Here is a 27036-nt window from a genome sequence, read left to right on the forward strand (position 1 = left end):
ATGAGGATTTATTAAAAAAGTACCACCCTCTGTCATTGCACCTAAACTAAATGTACAGATTCTTGTTTAGAACAAGCACAATACCCATGATGTACTTATATGTATGAGTACGATAAAGTATTTGGAAGAACAACTAAACGAAAGAACATTGTCAACCGAACTTGCTTGCATTCATTATTGGTTCATCAGTGCTGATGTGTCTTCACTTTCACTTAGCTGCAGACTCCCCATGTTGGGTTCCTAAATGTCTTCGCTGATGTCCTTCTGCAGTGCTGCTGGAGCACGATGAAGCTATTTTGCTGGGTCTCCCACAACCATGGAGATAAGATCAAGGAATGGGGGCATGCAGTGCTGTAGGTCATGCTGGTACCCACCTGAGGTTGGAGTGCCACAGTATGAAGATGGGAAAACAAATAGAGCAATCTGAGCCACTCCAGGCTGGAAAACAAAGAGCATCACCTTGAAATAAGACCCATTCTTATTTGAACAAATAATGGCTAAATAGATTTATTTTCATAGAAAGATTACACAGCTGCACCCCATGTTCTTGTTATTGGTAGGAGCTTACCGATGCACTATCCCCTCAAGGAGGTGATCGCTGCGCCCGATGCATTCTAGGAGAGCTTAGTTGTGCCATGTTCAAAGGCCCAGCTGGAGAAAGCTGGCATAAAACAACAATCCTTTACTTACTAATGCCATTGCCCAATGATGCCAATAGCCAGCCATAGTCAGCCCCAGATTTACTCATTTTTATCATAATGCAGAACATCGTCCAAATCCGATGTGCTGTGTTGTGCGAAGGAGAAAACACAATACAGAGCCAAATCTACAAAGACCCCCCTGCTGCTGGTGACATTCCGGCTCTCAAACAAGGGTGCCTTGCGCCATGGCGCAGAGTTGAGTGTGCTGCCCTGCACCACAGATGCACTGCATCGTATTTTTGAAGAAATTAACATATGTTCCTCTGTTTGCTCGTGCTTCAATAAGACTTTATTTTTCCACGCAAAATCCGAGCTGGTAACCTTAGTAGGTCAGGGTTTGTGTCAAAATCTGTGGATGTTTGCGTTGATCCCCCACCCCACATCCCACCCCCATAACGCGTCCATGAAGCAAAGTGGTTATTGCACTGTGAAAAGTGCCCTGTTCCAGCACACAACACCTTCTGTGTTGGACGGTAAGTAGCACGCATCTCTTTGTGTTGCGTTAGCCTGGCGCATAGCCTTGGTAAATCTGCGCCCAAATCTTTCAGCGATAAAGAAAGTAGGCTAGTGTGGGAAGGGCCAAGTACGGCGGTAGATGGCCCAATTCGCAGAAGTGACAGGCAGTGGAGTCCACTCAAGCCCTACACCTCTTTACCTTACTCTACCAAATACTGGTAACACAAAAAAACATTATTCACCCCTTTATGATGTGTCCTGGTGGTTAGATAGCTGAATGGATCTCAGCCTCGAGAAGTGAGGAAAGCCTTATCCAACCTTACCTTCGTTCCTTTATCAGGCAAGATAGGAACAGCTTTAAACAGGCCAGCCCCCATTATTAAGCACTATGGGGCAGATTTAAGAGCCACTTACGCCACTTTAGCACCGTCTTAGCATCATTGGTTTTTACACGAAGGTGTTGCTAAGGTGGCCTTCTCCCCGCGCCATATTTACAAAGTGGTGCAATGCATGCATTGCACCACTTTGTAACCCCTTGCGCCACATGACTGTGTCAGGCATATAATGGATGCAATGGGGGCGTTCCCCCATTAGGAGGCCCGAAAAGTGGCGCAATGAAATTTAAAAGATTTCACTGCGCCATTTTTTCTGTCAAAAATGACGCACCCATTTAAATCAATGGACCTCCTTGCACTTTTCTACACTCGAGTCAACATTTTTGGCGCTAGTGTAGTAAAGCGCCACAATAGCATCAAAAATGTTGATGCTATTGTTCTAACTACCGCCATAGTGCACCGTATCTTAAATACGGCGTACACATGGTACCCTTAAGGGTGGCAGGTAGGGTGCAAGAAAGTGGCGCTGCAATGGAGGCAGCCCCAGTTTTCTTAAATTTGGCCCTATGTATGAAACAGGACCTGTTCTTTCCACACTCCTCCACAGAGATGCCACCCTCATTTTAGGGGTATATTTAACTGGAGAGATTTAGGTGACATCCCAAATCGCACAAAGAACATTCTAAAGCCACCTGAACCTTCCACCGCTCTAGCCGAATGCATCTTCAATGAAAAAAGAGCACATTAGGCAAAGTGGTATCCGTTCTGAGCTTAACCTCACAATCATTGTGTCTGTATTAAAAGACGAGTGTTAGTGTAAATAAAGGTACAGCTGGCTATCCATCTTTAGTGTACACTTCAAATACCTGCAATAAATAAACCCTATGGCAGTGAATCTTGAAAATAAAGGCATCCATCTCTGAGCCCTAAAAGAGGTATCACTAAATCCTGAGTAGCAGCCCAGATACGTGGCGGAAAGGGTCAGCAGCATCCACTGTGACAGACCTGCCCACCCTTTCACTATCCTCCATTCCACGACTAGGAGGTTTATATAGGGTCCTGCCCCGATACAACGGTAAGATGCTTAAGGGGAAGACTTCATACCATGAGACATCTAGAAACAGTCTTCACCTGGAGACTTGGTCTAGTAGTTAAACTGCCATATGTGGAAAGAGTGTAATTTGGCCTCATTGTATCATGCTTGGAAAAGTCAACCTATTGTGCTTCATCTCAATATACAAATTTCTTAATATACAAATCTACCAAAAAGCGAGTAAACAAAAAGAACTGGTACATACAGTGACCGTTCTTGGACCATCACTGGGGTAACTAGACTTCAACTCAATTGCTTGTAAATGTAAAGCATCTAACTAGAGTGTGGAACTGCAAAAGCTACAGCAAAAGTGTTGCCCTGACATAATGGTTATACTTATCATATTTTGGAATTTCATTTTCTAATCCTGCCATAGTAGTAGCCATCAATGGCATATTGTGAGCATCAGCGATCTAACCTTTGACATCTCTGGCATAATCATAGTCTGCCTACCCCCAGCATAGTACTGGTCTGAATGTCCCATTTCAGCATCCTTGGTACAACGGCGCATCGACATAGCATGGACTTCATGGAAATTGAAAGATGATGTTTAGGGACAACTTATTTACTAAAAATAAACACTAGTATTTTGAAGGAAAAAGATTTACTTGTATTATAAAAGGACATGTTTTTCTTTGGAGTATTACTGTCTGACTGAGTTGTTTTTATTTCCCAAAATGGAGTTGTGTGTTTAGAAGAAAAGCATGTTTACATCTACCCAAAATGGAGTTGTGTGACTTTGGAAGGCAAAATGGTTGCATTTCCAAAACACATTTAAACCAATATTTAAATTATAATTCACCGGTGTAGGGTTTCCTCTGTGCTGACCGGCACTTGCTGCTACGGCTTTTCTTTCATTTGTTACGTGGAGACTTCTCACGTTTATAGAGCTTTTTCAGGAAGACTTTTCATGTTTCTGAACCCTGTCCTGGCATCATGGTTAATAACCCTGTCCTATGATTTGGGGTGGTCAGTAGTGCTTTGGGTGTTCACTATTCCAATGGTGGAAGATGTGGTCAGCACTAACATTTATTACCAGATAGGGATGTTTTTCCTTGATCGGAAGTAGCTCTCATTCTAGAAAAGCTAGGAGACCCTTGGTCTAAAACCTGGCGTAAGCGCCACAAAAAAACGTTACAACTGTGAAAGATTGTGCAACATGCTAAGGCTTTGCAAGGTACTGTTGCTAAGTATACAAACTAATGGTCAGACCTCCCACAATCTATGGAGGACAGAGCTCTATGCATGGCCGCCACCATTGGCCATCCCCTGCTCTCTGCAGATTGTCAGCCCTTGACCAATATGGCTTCCCTGGGATTTTGCTCTAGTAGAACTGCATCGTTTAGTCCTGGGCACATGAGCTCCATCGAGGATAGTGCATCGTTTACATATGCTCATAACACTGTGACTGGCAACTAAACCTTCAGACATATATACATTTAAAAAAACAAAAGCATGAATAAGAAAAAAATATATATTTGTATATTTATTTATATATATATTTATGTATGTATATATATATATATATATATTATATATATGGTGTTGAAAGATTCTTGTATTTCACCGAGTCTTCTTGTTCGGGTGGACGCCATCAAAAGGCGTCATTTGCTAAGAAGCTCCCTGCATGCAGAGACTGTCTTCCTTAGTTGCCACTAGTGGGAACTTTATAGCTTGAATGGCCTTGGAAGGTCCTCTCTGAGGATGCATTGGTAGGAGGAGTAAGAAAACAAGTCTACAACACGTTTGACATTCATGATGTGGGTGCTGGAGGAGTTAAGCCCGACCACCGCAAGTGCCTGGCATGTCCATCAAGTGCCACTTCTCAAAAAAGTTTAAATAACATCCTTAAGGATTCTTTAATTTAGTGCGTCCACTCAACAATTGAAATGTAGCTGGAATCAGTAGGAAACATTCTGTAGCTGAGAGACATAACACTGTCCACGAAGGGGCTTCACAATGTCCGACTTACCACTTTGTGTTTCTTGACAACATCCCTGTGGTAGCAGCAAAGACGTGTACTGCTGACAAACTACTGTTCACGCAACAGACTCACATCTAGGTAATGTCATGGGTTTGCAGCCCAATGTCCACTGTATGGGCATATGCACACCCCACCGACACAGAAACAATTATAGCAGCAGCAAGGCAGCACAGTGCTCTGAAATTGACAGCACAGAGGGCCACAGGTAATCCACATTGGCTGTATCTAGGATCATCCATAACACTTAGGAAAGAGTGTTGGCTGTGTCCAGGACGATGACGCGTGACAGGTAGGATAGGGTGTTAGCTCTGTCCAGGATGTTTCTGGCTCTGTCCAGGATAATCACCATACGGAAACACTATTGGCTATCTCCAGGGCAATCATCTTTAATCGGTAGGAAAGAATGTTGAGGACGATCATGTGCAACAGGTAGGATAGAGCGCTGACGGCGTCTAGGATGAGCACCCGTAGTAGGAAGGAAGGGCCCCACTCCAGCGGGAGAAAGCCATGTGACACCAGACAAGGGAGCCTTCTGTTACGGTGCTTGCTTCTCTTACCAGTGCGAGGGGTAAAGAAATGTGGACCCAGGAAGCAAAGGCTAGAGCTCCACCAACATCTCAGTTGCGCTTGTTCACCATCTGTCTGTCCCGCTTCTTTTTCTCCATCAGTCTGGGAGAGAAACAAGAATGTGGAAGTCATTAAAAGATTCAGTGATTGCTTTCAGAACACAACAAAAAGATGCAACCATTTGATCTGCCGGAGGCGTTCTGAACTCTCACGTAAGACATGACTTTAAGGAAATAGAACTGCTTTTTATCCCTGAAGATGTGCACTGGGCTGGGTCACCCGGTTCCTTTGTTTAAAAATGCAAACAGGCTGTGCTTTGCTAGAACTCTAGCGCAGGACGGATAAGCCCATTGGCTTCCTTACCTACTCTTCAGATGCGCATTTTTAAATGGCATTCCAGCCTCGCCCTTTTCAATATCGCATTTTGGCATTTAGTTCTGGATTTGTAACCTTGGTGACCTGATAAAGACTGAGACACCCGATTCACCTTCTTAAAAAAATACAAACACCACAACTTCAAGTGCTAGAAATTCTAAAAAAGATTTAGTAGAAAACTTCGATTAGATTATTTGCTGTTATCATCCATAGTGTCACCAAGCACTTCAGTACCTTTCAGGGGTGAGAGGGTGGGTGGGTGGGGGGGTTATTTATTAAGTTTTGTAAAGTTTTTAATTGAGAGTTGGTGAGCACCATGCCGGAATTGGCTACCAAGAAAAGGATATGTTGAGTCCGGTCTGCACACAAGGAGATTAATATATATATAATATATATATATATATATATATATATATATATATATATATATATATATATATATATATATATATATATATATACATATATAATTATAATATTGTGCTTAGCCCTCACTGGGTTTGGAGGATTTGATTGATACTGAAAGATTTATCTTACCTGAGAGAGTCATTGGTTCCAGACTTGATCAATATGAAGTAGGTGTTCTTGTGCAAATTGGTATTTTAGAACAACATGTGGAGGGCTCTTAGTAGATTAGGGATCAGATAGTCCTTGGTGTTTGTTTATGAGGTGGTTTGAAAACAGAAAGAGATGAGCCTCATCTTATCTGTGTGGGTCCTAAGTTCTGGATTCTGGTGACATGCATGGATTTTGTTCTTCACATATAGACTTTTGGTCAGACGTTCCCTTTACTAATGAGTTTTTCAGATCTATCCAAGATAGACTGTGGGCTAAATATGTTGGGGGGGTGGAAGGGGGATGTAGGATAGCCTTGGGTGCAGGCATGCTGACTGAAGGAGCATCTTGCTTCTCACTGTAACTGTTTGAGGAATGGGGGCAGGGGTGTAATGTCCTCAGATTTTGGATTTGTCGGTGTTAGGAATGATATTGCATGTTGTACTGCCCTTTAATTTGACATCTATGTATTGGAGCGACCTCTTTTGTGATGTATGGTTTGCAGTACCTGAGGGGACTTCTAGATAGGTTTCTAATGTGTGGGTCTAAATGTAGGCTTTGATGACTATAGAGTTTACTGATGTGACACAATTAGTTATATTAGTTTCATGGCCCTTTCTAGCAAGGTATATTAAGCCAGCTGTCTGTTTACTTAGATTCTTAGTTTGGAAAAGGAAAAATAATTGACCATCAGGACTGATTAGTTCCTAGATGCCTGTTTTTCAAGTTTGGTGAGGCATTTCATAAAGGATAAGAGGTCTGAATGTATGGCAATTATAATGCGGCGTCTGGTACAGTCTGTGATTGTAGGAATGTATGCAAGAATGAAAGTTAGAAAAAAATGACGGTGCACATAAAATATGTTGGCAGGGACCTGGAGAAAAACTAGTGAATACAAGTATGAGGGCTAACACTATTCCCAGACAGCAAAGAATCTATGAATGTGGTGGCTTGCTTCCACTTCTTTGGATACCATTTTTAGGTCTCGGCTAGACACTGCATGAGCTGTCTCAAAGAGACATGTTGTCTTCAATCTTTAGGCATCAGCCGACCCACAGGCTTACCATTTGCTCACTCCATAGTCGCTGTCATATCCTTTGTCCCATTTGTCCATGGCATGCATACGTCCTGCCTCTTCTTGTGTTTAGCCCTGCCAGAGCATGGACTCAGTACTTGTACCCACCCACTACTCCCATTTTAGGAGTTACTTTTTTCTCTCTGTTTGAGCACTCCACAAGAGTGCACATGTTTTCACTCACTCCGTCCTGCATTTCCTGTTGCCTCTTTCCCTCTCCCACTCGCTCCTCTACATTGAGATGCGGGCCTACTTCCTTAACAACAACCACATCTTACTCATTCTCATACACTATAGCTTCCTAGTGCTACTTGTGAGTTCACTGTCAGATTGTGGATTGACTAGAACAAATCCCACTTAGGCCCATATTTATACTTTAGCACCTAATTTGTGCCACTTTTTTACGCAAAAAGCAGCGCAAACTTACAAAATACAATTGTATTTTGTAAGTTTGCGCTGCTTTTGCATAAAAAAGTGGCACAAATGCGACGCTAAAAAAAGTCTAAACATGGGCCTTAGTCTTCTTGTGCTTCTGCTTTGGCTTACTGGAAGATTTGGACTGTGATGAGTGCCTGTCTCAAGAGCGGGTCCACACCCTCCACTTCAAGCGCAAACAGGGTTTGCACAATTTCTTACGGTGTTCAGCAACACACAGCTTCATTTCATTTTTCCAGATCAATGAGGTCCCCAAACCCAAACACCAGAGTCTTACCTCGTGTGGATCTGTCACAGATGTGTGCTGCAACAGTCCTGAAAAAGTGTAAACCCTGTAGTTTTTGGAGGGGCATGTTCCATCGCACAGTAGGTTTTGGACAAATGTGGAGAAAAACTTGCCGACAGACAAGAAAAATGGAAAAGAGAGTTCCAGGTCAGTATACAAAGGGGAGGGAAGAAAGGAACTGATGTCAAAGCACAGAGGTGGCGCTGACGCGAGGTTCCGTTCATCACTTGCAAAGCAGAAAGGTAAAATGTTTCCTTTAGAAAGTCCCTCAAAACCCTCTTGTCCAAATCTCATTCATAGCTTATAAAGTCCTAGGCTTCTGGTGGCTTATACTCACAGATACGCTTTTAGATGTGTCCGTTTATTCTGTGCTGGGTGTAATTGCAAAGAAACACATAGAGGCAGATTTAAGAGCCCCTTGCACGACTTTAGCGCCGCCTTAGCAACCTTTTTTTATGCTAAAGGCGCACTAAGGTGGCCTTTTCCCTGCACCATATTTACAAAGTGGCGCAATGCATGCATTGCCCAACATTGTAATCCCACCACATTATGCCTGCCCCAGCCATCATGTATGCAAGGGGGGGTGTTCCCCCGTTAGGGGGGCCGGAGAAATGGAGCAATGAAATCTAAAAGATTTCTTTGTGCCATTTTAAGCGGCATTTTTGACACCTGTACAGAGCAGGCGTTAAAAAGAGGAACGCCATTGTTTTCAACGGGCCTCAATGTGTTTTGCAGGATTAGCGTCAACATTTTTGGCGCTAATCCTGCAAAGCACCAAACTAGTGTCAGTAATTTTGACGCTAGTTCCCATACTACCGCCATGTATGTTAAATATGGTGCACAAATGGTGGTGTTGGGGGGGGCACTATGGGGCGCAAGAAAAGTGGCGCTGCATTGGCTGGAGCGCCTCTTTCCTTAAATTCGACCATTTTTAATGCTCATAATTTTTACAGCCTTCTATACAAATGAGACAACTTTATCTACAAGCACCCACTCTCAGCTTGCTTTATTTTAATAAAAGGCCTCTCATCTGTGGCAACTTTATTCATAAAGTGAGTACTCACTGTGCTACGTTCTTTTTTGTGGGACTAGCAATGCTGGATGCTGTATCAAGCTGTCATCAGCTCTGCTGCTACCATGCATGAGAAAAAGTTGAGGTACTTCTAGAATTATAATTTTAAGAACAAAAATGTGTATCATCTAGCACTGGAGCGTTTACAGGTACATCAGACGCCTCACTCAGATCATGCCTCGACTCTTGCAATACAGACATCTGCCATCTTGCTGAAGTTCAATTAAACAAAAGCTGAATTTATGCTCAGCAAATGTGGCACACAGCAACATGTCCAAATATCTGATATAAAACCTAGAAGCTTCTCTTAATTTTGCAGAACCAGGTATCTATTCCCTCAACATCCAAATGGACTCAAACCTCTCCCAAAGGACCATGTGATGTTTCAATAGAACTATTTCCTAGATTCAAACCTTCCTTACCCCTATATGTACATATGTATCTTAAACCATCAAGACTCTTCTATCTCACATCAACGTGGCCATTGATAACCGGCTCACCGGCTTCCAGACACCACCATTTCTCACATCAACGGTGGCCATTGATAAACGGCTCACCGGCTTCCAGACATCACCATATCTCACATCAACGTGGCCATTGATAACCGGCTCACCGGCTTCCAGACACCACCATATCTCACATCAACGTGGCCATTGATAACCGGCTCACCGGCTTCCAGACACCACCATATCTCACATCAACGTGGCCATTGATAACCGGCTCACCAGCTTCCAGACACCACCATATCTCACATCAACGTGGCCATTGATAACCGGCTCACCAGCTTCCAGACACCACCATATCTCACATCAACGTGGCCATTGATAACCGGCTCACCAGCTTCCAGACACCACCATATCTCACATCAACGTGGCCATTGATAACCGGCTCACCAGCTTCCAGACACCACCATATCTCACATCAACGTGGCCATTGATAACCGGCTCACCAGCTTCCAGACACCACCATATCTCACATCAACGTGGCCATTGATAACCGGCTCACCAGCTTCCAGACACCACCATAGCTCCATTAAAAGTTGTCTTGTAAGTTGAGGTCAACTAGACCACCACAAAACCAATAAGAAATTCAACTATATTACATTCACTCTAAAACCTCCCCATGGGCTTCCATGGCTTCCTTCCAGCTGACATAAATTCAAATTCCAGTGTGTAATTCACAATTTTAACTACAGCAAGATCAAAGACTATCTTGCTGACAAATGCTGTATCTATGGTGGCTAAGGGACCACCCACAGCTCATCGTTCATTTGGCTAGTGATATGGAAGGCCCAGAAAGAAACACCACAGAATATACTTCCCATCTTGCTAGTACATTTCTGCTGCCCCCTTACTAGCGCCCACCCCACGCCCTTTGCCAAAACCTATGCATACACACTCATAAGCTCCCTGTAATTCCACTTATTTCCCCTGGGCCCATGTCAGAGCTAAACAGATACGCCATTGTTGATCTTATGCAGTTATCAACCCCTCATGCTCCGTCAATCTCTGAGTTCTGTACTATTTGTATAAACGAGCATTTTCTGGTATCAGCTAAAACCTGTTTGCCTTTCTCTGTATCTTATTCTTCTCACTCTTGTAAACACTGAGGCACCACTTAGCCATTGGAACTTATAGCTAGTGTTAGTCACTCAAATCCAAGAGAAAGGTGGTCTTTGAATAAATAGCTGTGGTCTGTGATACTTACAGACATCTGTATTTGTTACAGCAAGCTAAAGATATTCTTACAACTATTGACATAGGAGATGTCACTCAGATACCTCTGGTGCACCAACACTTTTACTTACTTCCTGTTACGGACTTCCGTCAGCTCCATTAGTCGTTCCTGTGCTGCCCGCAATTCATCCAGTCGCTGCTGGTATCTAGAATCGCAATTATTGTTGCGCTCACAGTTGGACACCTGATTTGAAAGCTCGTTAGCACGATCCCTCAGCTGCTGGATTGAGGAGTATAAGTTCTCATCGTCTTCTTCCTGTATAAGTGCATCATCACCACAAAGAACGGAAAGGTGAGAAACAACAGTCATAAAAAATATGGTAGATATTCACTCTACCACAGGTGCCCACCCCAAACCCGTGGAACACCCCCACTCACGTCAGAGGGACACCAGAAAATGAAGGACCCCATCCTAGGTAAGTAGGGTAATTATTATAGAACTTTTTTTTTTAAGTGCCATGGGGGCCCTAACATGAGGCCCCCTGCATGGCACTGGGTGCAATTACGATGCCCCAGGGGACACTGGTCCCCTGTGCTGGCCACTGGGGTGGTGGGCATGACTCCTGTCTTAGCTTAGACAGGAGTCATGTTTTTGGATGGTTGTGCGCCTGGAAATGATGCAGAGCTGGATAGCAGCATTTTTATTGCCTCTAACCAGACTAGCGTAATTTTTTTACACAAAACCCGCTTCACCTCTACCGCCACCCCCACCCGGCTAGCGTCTTTTTTTTTTACACTAGCCCAAGCTTAGGGCCGGCTTGCGGCATTCCATAAATTTGGCGCCTAGCTAACGCTTTGGAATGACGCAAGCTGGCGGTAAAAATTTTGATGTAAAACTGTGTTACCACAGTTTTGTACCAAAAAGAATACATATAGCCCAAAATATCAATGAGGGAAGGATAGGCAAAGTTTTTATATGAACAATAGGTACACCTAGAATACATAGAATATTCTTGGTGAATCCTTGTCGACACCCTGTGAATAAACCTCAAGACAAATGAAAGTAGGGCATAGCGGAGACGCCTTCCTTGCAGAATGCACATGTCTGATCTGAAAGGAAAGCTCATTACACCGAAACGACAGATGCAAGCTTGGCAGGAATCAGCACCGACTAGTTGACAACAACACAGACAACACAAGGTGAAAAACTGTTATTAATCAAACAACATAAAAATCGTAACTGGGCTTCTAAAAAAGAAACATTCTCTGGATAGTTGCTAAGCATGCGGTACCTGTCTTTCTCAGTACCAATTTCAGAATTGGTGGGAGAGGACCTTGTTGCAACAAATAAATTGGTCACCTCATTTGGAAGTGGTCAAAGACCAATCTTCCACTCCTTCTGGTCGACTCACCCACTCCACCTGGCCTTTATGCAACGAGTATTGGCAAAGGCAATTGATCTAGCTATACTTACTGCTGTATGGATTATTTATGTTTGTAAGGGAATGAAAATGTCACTTACCCAGTGTACATCTGTTCGTGGCATCAGTCGCTGAGATTCACATGGTCTGCATTAGCTCGCCATCTGGTGTTGGGTCGGAGTATTACAAGTTGTTTTTCTTCGAAGAAGTGTTTTCGAGTCACTGGACCGAGTGGCTCCTCCTTCTGTGCTCATTGCGCATGGGCGTCGACTCCATCTTCGATTGTTTTCCCCGCAGAGGGTGAGGTAGGAGTTGTACTATAGTAATAGTGCCCGCGCAATGAAATGTGTAAGTATGTACCTATTAAAGGTTTAAATAATATATATACAAATGTACAAAATTGAAGGTAACTTCTGAACTGCTACAGGCTTCCGGGGAGGTGGGTGGGCCCATGTGAATCTCAGCGACTGATGCCACGAACAGATGTACACTGGGTAAGTGACATTTTCAGTTCGATGGCATCTGTCGCTGTAGATACACATGGTCTGCATAGACTAGTAAGCAGTTATTTCCCCATAAGCGGTGGATTAGCCTGTAGGAGTAGAAGTTGTCTGAAATAGAGTTCTTAATACAGCTTGACCTACTGCGGCTTGTTGTGCGGATAGCACATCTATACAGTAGTGTTTGGTGAATGTGTGAGGCGTAGACCATGTGGCTGCCTTACATATTTCATGCATTGGGATGTTTCCTAAAAAGGCCATTGAAGCACCTTTTTTCCTGGTTGAATGTGCCCTGGGAGTAATGGGCAGTTGTCTTTTTGCTTTAAGGTAGCAGATTTGGATGCATTTAACAATCCATCTGGCTATACCTTGTTTTGATATTGGGTTACCTGCATGAGGTTTTTGGAATGCAATAAATAGCTGTTTAGTCTTTCTGATGTTCTTTGTTCTGTCAATGTAGTACATTAATGCTCTTTTGACATCTAATGTATGTAGTGCTCTTTCAGCCACAGAATCTGGCTGTGGGAAAAAAACAGGTAGTTCTACCGTTTGATTTAGATGGAACGGTGAAATTACTTTTGGTAAAAATTTTGGATTAGGTCGTAGGACGACCTTATTTTTATGTATTTGTATAAAAGGTTCCTGTGTTGTGAACGCTTGAATTTCACTTACTCTTCTCAGAGATGTAATGGCGATGAGAAAGGCAACTTTCCAGGTTAGGAATTGTATTCCGCAAGAGTGCATGGGTTCGAAAGGTGGGCCCATGAGTCTGGTTAGGACCACGTTTAGGTTCCATGAAGGAACAGGTGGTGTTCTTGGTGGTATAATTCTTTTAAGACCTTCTATGAATGCTTTGATGACTGGTATCCTATACAAGGAAGTTGAATAGGTAGTCTGCAGGTATGCAGATATTGCTGCAAGGTGTATTTTAATAGAAGAGAAGGCTAGCCTTGCTTTTTGTAAATGGAGCAAGTAATTTATTATATGTTTTGGAGTTGCGTCTAGTGGTTGTATCTGATTATGATGGCAGTAACAAACAAATCTTTTCCACTTACTTGCGTAGCAGTGTCTAGTGGATGGCCTTCTGGCCTGCTTTATGACCTCCATACACTCTTGGCTAAGTTGTAAGTGTCCGAATTCTAGGATTTCAGGAGCCAGATTGCTAGATTTAGCGATGCTGGATCTGGGTGTCTGATCTGTTGGTTGTGTTGCGTTAACAGATCTGGTTTGTTCGGCAGTTTGATGTGGGGTACTACAGAAAGATCTAGCAGTGTTGTGTACCAGGGTTGTCTTGCCCACGTTGGTGCTATTAAAATGAGTTTGAGTTTGTTTTGACTCAATTTGTTCACTAGATAAGGGAGGAGAGGGAGAGGAGGAAAAGCGTAAGCAAATATTCCTGACCAGTTCATCCATAGGGCATTGCCTTGGGATTGCTTGTGTGGGTATCTGGACGCGAAGTTTTGGCATTTTGCGTTCTCTTTTGTTGCAAATAAGTCTATCTGAGGTGTTCCCCAGAGTGTGAAGTAGGTGTTCAGAATTTGTGGGTGGATTTCCCATTCGTGGACTTGTTGGTGATCTCGAGAGAGATTGTCTGCCAGTTGATTCTGGATCCCTGGAATAAACTGTGCTATGAGGCGAATTTGATGGTGGATTGCCCACTTCCATATGTTTTGAGCTAATAAGCTTAACTGCGTTGAATGTGTCCCTCCTTGTTTGTTTAGATAATACATCGTTGTCATGTTGTCTGTTTTGACAAGGATGTATTTGTGGGTTATGATTGGTTGGAAAGCTTTTAGTGCTTGAAAAACTGCTAATAATTCTAGATGATTTATATGCAGTTTTGTTTGATGTATGTTCCATTGTCCTCTTATGGTGTGTTGATTGAGATGTGCTCCCCACCCTGTCATGGAAGCATCTGTTGTTATTACGTACTGTGGCACTGGGTCTTGGAAAGGCCGCCCTTTGTTTAAATTTATACTGTTCCACCATAGAAGCGAGAGGTAAGTTTGGCGGTCTATTAACACCAGATCTAGAAGGTGACCCTGTGCTTGAGACCACTGTGAGGCTAGGCATTGTTGTAAGGGCCTCATGTGCAGTCTTGCGTTTGGGACAATGGCTATGCATGAGGACATCATGCCTAGGAGCTGTAGTATTGTTCTTGCTTGTATTGTTTGATTTGGAGACATGTGTTGAATGACTCTGTTGAAATTGTGAATTCTTTGTGGAGTTGGCGTTGCTACTCCTTTTGTCGTGTCTATTATGGCTCCTAGATATTGCTGTACTTTGCTTGGCTGAATGTTGGATTTTGCAAAGTTGACGGTGAACCCTAGTTTGTAGAGGGTTTGTATGACTTGATTTGTGTGGTTTGAGCATTGTGTGAGCGAACTGGTTTTGATTAGCCAGTCGTCTAGATACGGGAATACATGTATTTGCTGCCTTCTGATGTGTGCAGCGACTACTGCTAGGCATTTTGTGAATACCCTTGGAGCGGTTGTTAAACCGAAAGGCAATACTTTGAATTGGTAATGTATTCCTTTGAATACAAACCTTAGATATTTTCTGTGTGATTGATGTATTGGTATATGGAAATATGCGTCTTTGAGGTCTAGGGTTGTCATGTAGTTGTGTTTTTTGAGCAATGGTAACACTTCTTGTAGTGTGACCATGTGAAAGTGGTCTGATTTGATGAATGTGTTTACTACTCTGAGGTCCAGAATTGGTCTCAGTGTTTTGTCCTTTTTTGGTATCAAGAAGTACAGTGAATAAACTCCTGTGTTTATTTGTGTGCTTGGTACTAATTCTATTGCATTTTTTTGCAGTAGTGCTTGAACTTCTATCTCTAGAAGCTGTGAATGGTGTTTTGATAAATTTTGTGATTTTGGTGGTATGTCTGGAGGGAATTGCAGGAATTCTATGCAATAACCATGTTGGATAATTGCTAGGACCCATGTGTCTGTAGTTATTTCCTCCCATGCTTCGTAATATTGACCTATCCTTCCCCCCACTGGTGTTGTGTGCGGGGGGTGAGTGACGTGTGAGTCACTGCTTGTTGGTAGTGGTTTTGGGGCTTTGAAATCTTCCTCTATTCCTAGGGAATTGCCCTCCTCTATACTGGCCCCGAAAGCCTCCCCTGTACTGTCCCTGGTAGGTGGACGGTGCGGACTGTGAGGTACTGGCTTGTGTGGCCTGACCCCGAAACCCTCCTCTAAAAGGTGTTTTGCGGAAGGTGGTATAAGATCCTCTGCTCTGCGGGGAGTAGAGTGCGCCCATGGCCTTGGCAGTGTCAGTGTCCTTTTTGAGCTTTTCTATGGCTGTGTCGACCTCCGGACCGAACAGCATTTTTTCGTTTACTGGCATGTTAAGTACTGCTTGCTGAATTTCCGGCTTGAATCCAGACGTTCTGAGCCATGCGTGCCTACGGATGGTAACCGACGTATTAATGGTCCTTGCGGCTGTGTCTGCTGCATCCATAGAGGAGCGTATTTGATTGTTGGAAATGTTTTGACCTTCTTCAACAACCTGTTTTGCTCTTTTTTGTAGATCTTTTGGGAGATGTTCAATGAGATGCTGCATCTCATCCCAGTGGGCTCTGTTGTATCGCGCTAACAGCGCTTGTGAGTTTGCGATGCGCCACTGGTTTGCTGCCTGGACAGCGACCCTCTTCCCGGCTGCATCAAACTTTCTGCTTTCTTTATCTGGGGGAGGTGCATCCCCAGAAGTGTGTGAATTTGCCCGTTTTCTGGCAGCCCCTACCACCACAGAATCTGGTGGCAGCTGAGAGGTGATGAATACAGGGTCCGTAGGAGGCGCCTTATACTTTTTGTCCACTCTAGGCGTTACTGCCCTGCTTTTGACTGGTGTCTCGGCGTCGATCCGTGTCGACACCGAACTCTCGGTGTCGATGCTTCTCTTTAGCACTCTCTCGGTCCCGAGGAGGCTGCGTGCCGGTGTCTCGACCGGAGTCGGACGATCTCGACACTGAATGGGCCTTTTTCGGTGCCGATTGTTGGTCACCGTGAATTTGGGTTGAGCCATGGCCGGTTGGCAGTGGCGTCCCCTGGGCCTTTTTGCCTTTTTTAACTTCTGATCTCGACGTCTTACTCACTGTTTTTGGATGGTCGAGTTCGTCGGCGTCTGAATCCTGGATGGAAAAGGATTCCTCCTGTTCCTCTTCTGTCTCGAACTGTCGATGCTCTTTTGGCGTGGACGCCATCTGCAGTCTTCTCGCTCGACGGTCGCGCAGAGTTTTTCGGGACCGGAACGCCCGACAGGCCTCACAGGATTCTTCGTTGTGCTCGGGTGACAGGCACAGGTTACAGACCGAGTGTTGGTCCGTATAAGGATATTTGTTGTGGCATTCAGGGCAGAATCGAAACGGGGTCCGTTCCATCGGCGTTGTTCTCCACGCGGTCGGGCCGACTAGGCCCCGACGGTGTGCCGAAATCTACCCCGAAGAGCACCGAAGCGCTTCGATGTTCAATGCGTTGTCTTATGTGTTTATCTGGAACCGGATCGCAACGATACCGTCGAAAATCTTCCGTTTTCAGCTATCTTTCCGTTCCGAAACTCGGAGCGACAGGAACACGTCCGAACCCGATGGCGGAAAGAAAACAATCGAAGATGGAGTCGACGCCCATGCGCAATGAGCACAGAAGGAGGAGCCACTCGGTCCAGTGACTCGAAAACACTTCTTCGAAGAAAAACAACTTGTAACACTCCGACCCAACACCAGATGGCGAGCTAATGCAGACCATGTGTATCTACAGCGACAGATGCCATCGAACTAGCATATTACCAGTCATTCCGAAGTATATCTTTTTTGCTTTTTTATTATTTTCAGTAGTTGTAGGAACATATTTAGATCTATGTTATTGTTATGAGGCTTACAAATGAGTGTATTTTCAAACCCCTAGTTCTGGTGCACAGTAGCTGTAAGTGGTGTCTCGGTTTTCCAGCAGCACGTGAAGGGGACGTTTGATGCGCGTACAGAATCCACACATCTCACAGGTCTTCTAGGTTAGCCATCAAGCAAAACATTTACAGACATAAATGGACAAAACTAAATCCAATGCATGGGTAACCATGAGGAGATGTAACCGCCAGGTATGTGCAGCACAATCGCTGAGCCAGCTCAAAGCCCCTGTCGTGCCAAATATCCAAGTCCATCCTGTGGTACAAAAGGTTTGGGTTTCTTCAGTTCATTGAAAATACACCGCTGCAGTAAGACAATCTGCTTGGTTCGTATGAGAAGACGTAAACAGGGAGATTTCTATACGAAGAGGACTAGTTTGAAAAAAGCCAGTGACATAATCTGCATGATTTTCCTGGGAAGAAGGAAATGGAGAGATTTCAATGAGACCAGGAATGGTGCGAGCGCAGTCTCCATGTTCTTCAAGCCTTGTTTTGAAGATATGATAACAGAGTAACATCCAAGCTGCAGACCATGGACATAAGGATGGAGGCATGACCTATGCTGGTGTTACAATGTACTGGCAGTCATTAAAAGGCCACTGAAGAATGGTCATGAAAAGTATAGGCTGCTAAACCAGCATCCGCAAGCTTCATGAAACTTTGTTATGGTGATTACAATGATACAGAAGAATTAACAGTGACTGGTAACAGCAACAATACAGGCGGGAGAAGCAGTTTTGGAGGAAGGAGATGTAACTAACCTCCAAGCGTAGCACTATGTCATGCTTAAAATGCAGCATCAATAGACCACTTTAATTCAAAGGTAGACATCCACAAAATGCAGCGAGCTGGTTCCAGAGTGTTACAGACAAACCAACGAGCCACGACATGCAATATCAACCCATCCCCGGAAGTGGCTGCCCAAAAGCCTCCTCCTTCACATGTTTGTGTGTGGGGTGGGAGGTGTGTCGCATTGGCAACAGGGTTTAATGGATAGCTTAAGTTGTAGACCCAAACCATTAAAAGGACGTTTGAAGGTAGACTGCCTGAGATGACTGATTGGTGGGCACCTCTGCCCATGTCACTCAAGGACTGACTGGAGCCTCCGATGCCACATGCATGACAGTGTTGAAGACCGAATTGCAGAGTCCCCTGGATTTAAAAAAAGCATTTATCATGGGATTGTTCCTGGCAACGTCAGAGCATCATGAAGTCTACAAGTGCAGGGCGTCCTGTGGTGCACAAGAATCACCCAAGAAGACGCAGTACAAGACTGATGCGGGATGATTCTTCTAGCAGACTTTAAATGAGGGAAGAATGCGTACAGACAAAAAGAGGAGTATCCAGAATTTATGTTTTTACAGTATGACATCACATGCCTGAGAAGAACTCAGGGAGAGCTCCAGGTCCAAGCGCTTACCAAAACAAGGCCCATTACCCTGCGTGTAAATCAATAACAAAATATATAGGGCAGACCATGTGTGCCAACTACTAAAATAACACAATTCTTTGCACAATGACCTTCTGGGAATATCTGTCTTTTAGGTACACCTTCCACAACAGAGAAGACTTTGTTGAAAAGCGAAACCTATATTGTAATTGTGGTTTGTATTCTCAATTTTCAAGGCTATTTGACCTTATTCTTTCTTGCCTTATTTTGAAAATTTGAAGCCTGGGCTATTACGAGATTATACCTCTAGCGTGATGTCTCTCAGGATTCTTTAATCAAACTACCATGTGGATAAACAAACTATTGGTGTGAAAAGCTCCTAAAAACTGCTTAGATCTATATGTTCAATACTCCTAGCATGACACCTGACCACAGTGTGCAGCATTCTTAATTGCACGCTGAAGCGTTAAGGCAGTCTACTCCAGAGACTCACAATGCAGTCTGATAATTTTTTAGCCAACAAAGAGAATCAATCTTGATAGCTTATTTTATAGTCATGTTTCAGGTTTGTTAACTTTTTCTCCATACTGTTATTCCCATTCACCTTGCTGCAATTTCTTTCAGCAAAACTATTCTTACGGACAGCGAGATATCATTCGTTAGGCTGCGTGACCTGCTTGTACTTGTGTACTACTTCAAACCTGGGCTCATATTTATACTTTTTTTTGCGCCACATTTGCGTCATTTATTGACGCAAAAGCGGCGCAAAATTGCAAAATACAATTGCATTTTGTAAGTTTGTGCCGATTTTGCGTCAAAAAGCGGCGCTAAAAAAGTATAAATATGGGCCCTGATGTTTTATAGCTATTAATAAAGCTTTGAAATAGAAAAATAAAAATAAGAGACAACGCTGTATTCTAGAGAGAGTGGAAGTCAATCTGACACTTGCTATTTGCTTACAACACGCGGCATGCCACTGTGCTGAAGGCAACATCTTTCATTATTGGATTGTCCTGCAGTTGTAGCCAATTGCCGCCAACAAGAAGAAGGATCCTGACATAGGATAGTCTCTTTGAAAGTAGAATGGGTTGCATTCTCCTTGAAGCCATTGATGTATAATTGTCAGCCATGGAATTGTAGGGAATCAAATCAATCCAGTAGTATAGTTCCTGAAATCAAGAACCGCCAAGCGTATGAATACCTTCTTCTTGGGTTACGTGCTCTTCTAGCAGGGTGAGGAGGACGCCTGTGCTGATCTCATCACTTTGTATGCAAGGGAATGAGGCAAAAGGAACTGCAATAGTGCATAATGCTGCATTATGAAAGATATTTTTGTAGTTTTAATAGTGAAGTTGATTGGGGATTCTGGTTCGGGTATGGCTTTCGCCGTTTTAACAGAACTTGCAAGATTCAATATATATCTATGGTCTGCGAGTGTTCAATTAACAGTTACATAACTTAAACGTCTCAAACTAATGTTTCTAAAAGAGAGAAATACAAACTGAGGGTTCCAAAACAAGGCCCGAGCTTTGCTGCTTTATTGATGCAGGTGAACCATCTGCTCTCTTCTGAATTCAACTCCTGTGACGCTTTTTGTGCAAACCCAGTTTGACACCAGAAAGGACTGGAGTGTAATTAACCAATGACACCCTAACATTGCAAGCCCCCCTCGGTGGGGTTAAGTATCACCACAGGCTCAAATGGTATGAAAACATGAGCATGAACGACAAAATGTTAAACAGGAGGCCAAAGAAAAAATCTACTAATCATCAAAAACCTCTTGAAAGACAATTATACAGATTTATCCAGAAACCTCTGTAGGGAGACTGTAAGAGTGGCTACTACAGGGTTAGTGATCATTAACAAACATAACAAAAACAGAAATACGAATAATAAGTTCGACGATCTATAGAAAGAAATCAGTCCCTGGATCACATTGTCACGCATTCCAAAGCCAAAGGCACTCTACACAAACCAAATTCCCTAAAATATGAGTGCAACAAAAATATCAGAGAGAGAGCTCATTTATGGGTTACAAATCCCAAGGCCAAAAAAGCCTGAGAATTGAATAAAGCTGCTAAGACCCTATCAAGCTATCTTGTGGTCAATGGTAATAAATGTAACATTGTAAGAATTAAAGATAAACAGGACAGACCAGGGGCGTAGGAGACAATACATTTCTGGGTGGGACAGGGGCAGCCTTGTGGACTGTTCTATTCATCCTATACAAATCGCCCGCTGTTTACGAACTGCAGGCTCCTATAAATGTACACAATCCTATAGTTTGGACTTGAAAAAGGGAGACAGGAAGGCATGTTGTCACAGTTTGAAAATATGTTTTATTGTTACTTACATTCAGAAGGTAATTAGACCAAATGTAAAAAAAACACGTTGACTAACCCTGCATCTTCAGTCACCAAGCAAATAAAGGTAGGAGGGAAAAAAGGAAAAACAAATCCTTTGTGCCCGCACCAATTATGCCCCTTGCCTCATGCAAGCTGAAACCGCACTGGAGATATCAAAAGCGATCAGGTGTGTAAAATGTGCTCTGAATCTGTAGTTCTAATAACACTTCTACTCCTCTATATGATCTTGGGCAGCTGAGCTCCACGTCAGTCAAAAATGGGAGCATTTACACTAAGAAGCTCTTGATGTTACAAGCTATATAACACTTGGGATTCTGTAATCTCTGTATAAACAGCAGTCAGTAATTTCTTTATATTTGGCTACTTGTGATGCACCAAGTCACCGATTATAATGAATAGAACTCGACTATTATAATGTTATTACAGTCGAGTTCTGACACCACAATGCCTTCTGCCAGAGCCAGCAGCCAAGGTGAAAGGCAGGTCAGGTCACAGAGCATAATTGAGGCAGCTGTTTAAAGCAACACATGGAATATTGCTTTTCTATCTTCTGCTCTATTTTAGCAGCTTATAATGATAAAAGCTATGCACTAAGGTTTTAAGTGATTTTTGGGAAAGTTGATGGTGTGACCATGTATTATATGGAATAAAGTACCCCCATGACGTTCATAATAAAGATACTGCAAGTCACCTCGGAGTTCCATACATTATAAATAGGCATTGGCAAAGCCAATAGGTCTCACCTATGCAAGAGCTATTGGCTTTGCCAATGCATTTTAGCCATGTGCACACTAGTGTGGCTACTGTTCAGCATGGCTAAAAGTTAATGGAGTAAAGGAGAATGGTGTGCCATGGGGTGTCATTGATTGCTGTGGTATAGAGTATCACAGAGTGAGTAGAGTGGAGTAGTGTCAGAGTGGAGTAGAGAGGGGGAATGTTGTAGAGTGGAGAGACATAAAGAAGAGAGGAGTGGCGTTGAGTGGAGTAAAGTAACATGCAGTGACGTAGAGAGAGTTGAGTGTCGTTTAGTGTAGGACATTGTCGTATAGTGGAGTGGCATAAAGTGTTGTAGAGTGGAGTGGAGGAGAGTGGAGTAGGCTATTTAAGGTTGAATTGGCATATAGTGGAGTGGCACAGAGTGGATAAGTGGGTCATGGAACAGAGTGGAGTAAAGTGGCATGAAGTGGCTTAGAGAGAGTTACACAGAGTCACAGAGTGAAGTAAAGTGTCATTCAGTGGCACAGAGTGGAGTAGAGTTTAATTGGGTAGAGTGTCAGAGTGTAGTATCAAGGAGTGTAAAGTCGTAGAGTGAAGAAGAGTGGTCTAGAGTGAAGTGGCGTAGAGTACAGCTGTACAGAGTAGTTGGCATACAGTGCATTGGTTTTGAGTAAAGTGGTGTAGAGTGCAGTAGAGTGGCATAGAGTTGTGCAGAGTAGGGTGAAGTGGTGAAGAGCAGTGTGGCATAGAGTTCAGTGGCAAAGAGTGCAACGTTGCAGGGTAGAGTGTCGTAAACGTCAGTGGTGCAGAGTGAAGTGGCATAGAATGCATTTGTGTACAGTGCAGTTGTGTAGACTTGTGAAGAATGGAGTTGCGTAGTGTGCAGTTTTGCAGAGTAGAGGGTCGTAGAGTGCAGTGGTGTAGAGTGATGTAGAAAACAGTGGCACAGAATGCAGTGGTGCACAGTAGAATAAAGGCATAGAGTAGAGTGCTGCAGAGTAGAGTATAGTGGTGAAGAGTAGAGTGGTGCAGAGGAGAGTGGTGCAGAGGAGAGTATAGTGATGTAGAGTGCAGTGGCATAGAGTGGTGCAGAGTAGAGTAGCACAAAGTAGATTGAAGTCTTGCAGGGTAGACTGGAGTGCAGTAGCATAAAGTGGAGTTGCGTAGAGTGCAGTGGTGTACAGTCGATGGTTTCAGAGTAGAGTGAAGTGCCCTAGAATGAGTGCTGCAGAGTAGACTAGAGTGCACAGAGTGCAGTGGTGCAGAGTAGAGTATCGTAGAGTTCAGTGGTGGAGAGTGCAGAGTTGCAGATTAGAGAGTTGCAGAGTAGAGTGCTGTATAGTAGAGTGGCAAAGAGCGCAATGGTGCAGAGTAGACTGCCATACAGTGCAGTGGCACAGAGTGCATTGGTTTTGAGCAAAGCGGTTAAGAGTGCATTGGCATAGAGTGCAGTAGTGTAGTGTGCATTTGTTAGAGTAGGATAGCATAGATTGCAGTGGCATAGTGTAGAGTGGTGCAGAGTAAAGTGGCGTAGAGTGGAGTGGTGCAGCATAGATTGCATTGGTGTACAGCACAGTGGCATAGAATAGCACTGAGTGGAGAAGAGTGACGCAGAGAGCAGTGGCCTATAGTAGACTATTTCAGAGTAGAGTGAAGTGGCACAGAGTGGAGTGGTGCAGGGTAGAATGCAGTGGCATGGAGTGGTGTAGAGTGGATTGGAGTGGCATAGAGTGGAGTATGCAAGGTGTGATAGCGCACTGCCATTACAGACAACACATCTTCAATTGAAATGACCATTACATTTGCACAGACATACAGTTTTACTGCTAAAAGTACATAGTACATAAAATTTTATGTGTGAAAATGTCATTACCTAGTGTATTGATTTATTTTGATCATATTATAATATTTGTTTCCACCACACATGTTCCTAAATATTTGAACATTTCATTTACAGACATTTACATTTTGATGTTTGGTAGAAAAAAATAGCATTCTTCAGACTTCCTCCAACACACCTCCTGTAGCCAGGATGATTATCATATAAACCCTTTCACTTTGAAGGTAGAGAAAGACAAATAAATACCAAGCTCTATGGGAAAGCAGAGCCTGTCATTTGACCTTGGTCTTTGAATGCACAGCAAATGTGACAAGATAAGAACAAGATTTAAAAGCCTGTTTACAGAATTCGAACACTGGTGGAAGGATACAGTAAGCAAGAGATGCTCTAAGGGAGGGACAGACTCAAACTGGACAATCTAAGACAAATACAGCTAGCAAATAGAAACGAAGCAAACCACAAAGCCAATGGTAAGCAATTGGTGGAATGCATTAACATGGAAGATTTCCAAATGTCCCCTAAATGTCTTTAGCAAACTAGACAGCTGTGCGGTCTGGTAGGCTTCAACCTAATGAATTTAGCCTTTGGCCTTTGTCCCTCTAGTTGGTTATGAAACTCCTTTTAATGTATGGCAGGGGGTAGTTTATGCCTTGTATTAAGAACTGTGTACTGAATGTTATAACCTCATGCATAGCTGGGTGAACCTGCACAGTGAACCTCCATACTCCCATCTCCCGGACCTGTGCATTGTCCGCCACCCCTACATCACTTGGTGGGACGCTGTGTGACACAGAACATTCACTATAAATAATTTGTGATACACGTCAGAAGACTGGCTGAGATACCTTGACCTCTTTAACACAGATTAAAATATACACAGAACTACCACTCCCTTCCTTGAGACCCAAAGATATTCGAGGTCTGCTATGTACCCTTTTTATTCCACGCTGCTCAAGACGACAATGTAGATCCACCAACCTCCTCTAGCCTAACCCACCTATCAGAGTAAGGATTCTATGCCGATGAAATGCTGCCACTACTCAGAGATCTGACAGACTAGAATACAATATGCCATCTAACCACTGCGATTTTCAAACTGCACCTTGCTATATAGGGCCTTTTACGCGGGCTTTTTATGGGCATGGTCTGCACTCACTGTATTTTCCTGCCACATTGTGAAATGTGTGGAGACTTATGCTAATGCAATGATACGAACACTGTATTTCCAATGGATTGGTTGGCTATCAACAGGGCCACTGGAATTATGCGCTGTTGCGCTGCAGTGTTTTTCACATAATGGATTTGCTGCATTTACCACAAAATACATCAATGCTAAAAAATCTACAGATTTAAGCAAAAAAAAATCGAATTCAAAAACGGTTCAAAAGTTACTAAAAACATAGTGACATGAGTTGCTGCACAGTGGAAGGCCCCTTTGCAAAAGTTGACTGGTAACCTTTCTCTTGCTTGTTGCTATATATAGGTATTAACATGGTACTAATGAGGTGTAGCCTAAGTCCAGAGAGTGTTAACAAGTGTAAAAATGACACAATAATAAAATACTGACAAAATAATAAAATTCTATCACTTGATGCATAATTTGCCTCTGCTTGCCACGTAATTTAGGCAACCTTTCCACATAATTTAGCCCTCTCCTACCGCATAATTCCAGTGGACCTATTACCAATGTATTCACATCTAACTGTTATTCTTTATTTGCCAATTGTTTCTGTCTGTACTCATGAAACTTCAAAATTTATAAAAAAATATAATACAAATGAAACAAGAATGTTAAAAACAGAAAAGATAATATACTCCAATATACTTTAATATGCTAATGATAACAACATAGATAATAACGCTAGGCAAAACTGCCCAAAATGAAGCGTGACTTCTCCCTGTTGTAATCTATCCCTTCATTAAGTCGATAAAAAATCATTACGAGTAAATGTTAGCTTAACAGTGTAGTGTAAAATGGTAAATTCCGGCCTGAATTTCACCTTCCCTGTTTCACCAAATGGTGTGATCCTCTGCAAATACAAATACTGCATTTCACAGAGTCTCCTTTCTAGCCTGCATGCGTCAGGCTGAGTGGGACTCTGCTCCCTCTTTACTTCTTCCTCTTTGTCCTGCAGGGCTGGTGGGGGTAGGGCCGAGGATGGCAGCAATCAGCAAAAACTGTTGTCTCCTACTCTCTCCATTTATTCTCACAGGTGCATAATGGGGGCAGCTGTAAACAGGGCAATCAAAAGGGCAGAGGTCGTAGGTGTCCTCCTGAGATATCTTCATTCTGTGCCCATCAGATCTGTCACTGATAACTGGGGGCAGGTCAGCAGTTCTAGTGAAGGGCCATTGCGCTAGTGGCCCTGCAAAACATTGAAGTGAGAGGGGAAACTATTTTTTCCCATTGTCCCCCCTACCCTTGTCTCCTGTCCCCCACACTCCAGATTTTTTTTTTTGGGGGGGGGAGGATATATTCCCTGCACCCCCCTTACTTCCTATGCCCCTGGGACAGATTAAAACCAATATAAAAAATAGACTGGCTTGATTTCACGAGTTTTACTCAGCTCCGTATAATCCAAAAATGCAACTGTCTGAGGAAGACAGTCAAGCTTTCCCGGATAAACTACAACTACCTTTTTTAGACAATACTTTACATTTAGAGCTTATTAAAAAAAAAATGAAGAATCAGAATCATTAAATCAATCAACTCACTCAAAAGTGGTAAGGCACCAGGCCCTAATGGGCTGCTGTTGAGCTTTTGTAAAAGTTACCAGAAACAATTATTAAACCCACATGGGAGAAGTCTTTATATATTTTGCAAGATATGAAACAATCGAGGGCATGGCCTCCTACAACATGGTACATGTGCAGTGCAAACTTCTAAATCAGATTTTTGAAGCCACGCAAAGCCACTTTGTGTGGCTTCAAAAATCTGGAGTAAGTCAATGCACGCAAATCGCTGAGTTGCCTTACTCTGCCGCCCGGGGTAGGTGTCCCATGGGCATTGCGGTGGCTGTTCCTGTGCAACTCCCATGGATTTTGATGCATTTCCAGATTTACAAGGACTTGTAAACATGGACATGTGTGAAAATCTTACACCTCAACAGAAGAGGCGCAACTAAGAGAACAAGCTTCTGAAGATTGTTTTGTGCAGAGAGGTATCCCTTCCTGCACAAAAACAATCCTGCATGCAACACAGGGCCCCCTTGTAACATGGTGGAAGGGTGCCTGCTTGGGCGCTAAGCAGCCCATTGTGCGCTAGCACGGAGGAAAATACA

The 27036-nt window shown here is 43.3% G+C and overlaps 1 protein-coding gene across 3 annotated transcripts in view; it reads right to left on the reverse strand.

Annotated features, from left to right (window-relative positions):
• Positions 1–491: 491 nt before the first annotated feature.
• Positions 492–27036, reverse strand: part of LOC138282889 (1-phosphatidylinositol 4,5-bisphosphate phosphodiesterase gamma-1-like) — a 576794-nt gene continuing 550249 nt past the window's right edge. For all 3 annotated transcript variants that reach the window (XM_069220895.1, XM_069220894.1, XM_069220896.1), the window contains 2 exons: positions 10742–10926; positions 492–5238 (listed from right to left, as the gene is read on the reverse strand). In XM_069220895.1, the coding sequence (XP_069076996.1) occupies positions 5187–5238; positions 10742–10926 (237 nt within the window). In that variant the 3' untranslated portion in view covers positions 492–5186. The remainder of the gene's footprint in view (positions 5239–10741; positions 10927–27036) is intronic.

Source organism: Pleurodeles waltl, chromosome 2_2 (genome assembly GCF_031143425.1).
Source record: "Pleurodeles waltl isolate 20211129_DDA chromosome 2_2, aPleWal1.hap1.20221129, whole genome shotgun sequence".
NCBI classification, from domain to species: domain Eukaryota; kingdom Metazoa; phylum Chordata; class Amphibia; order Caudata; family Salamandridae; genus Pleurodeles; species Pleurodeles waltl.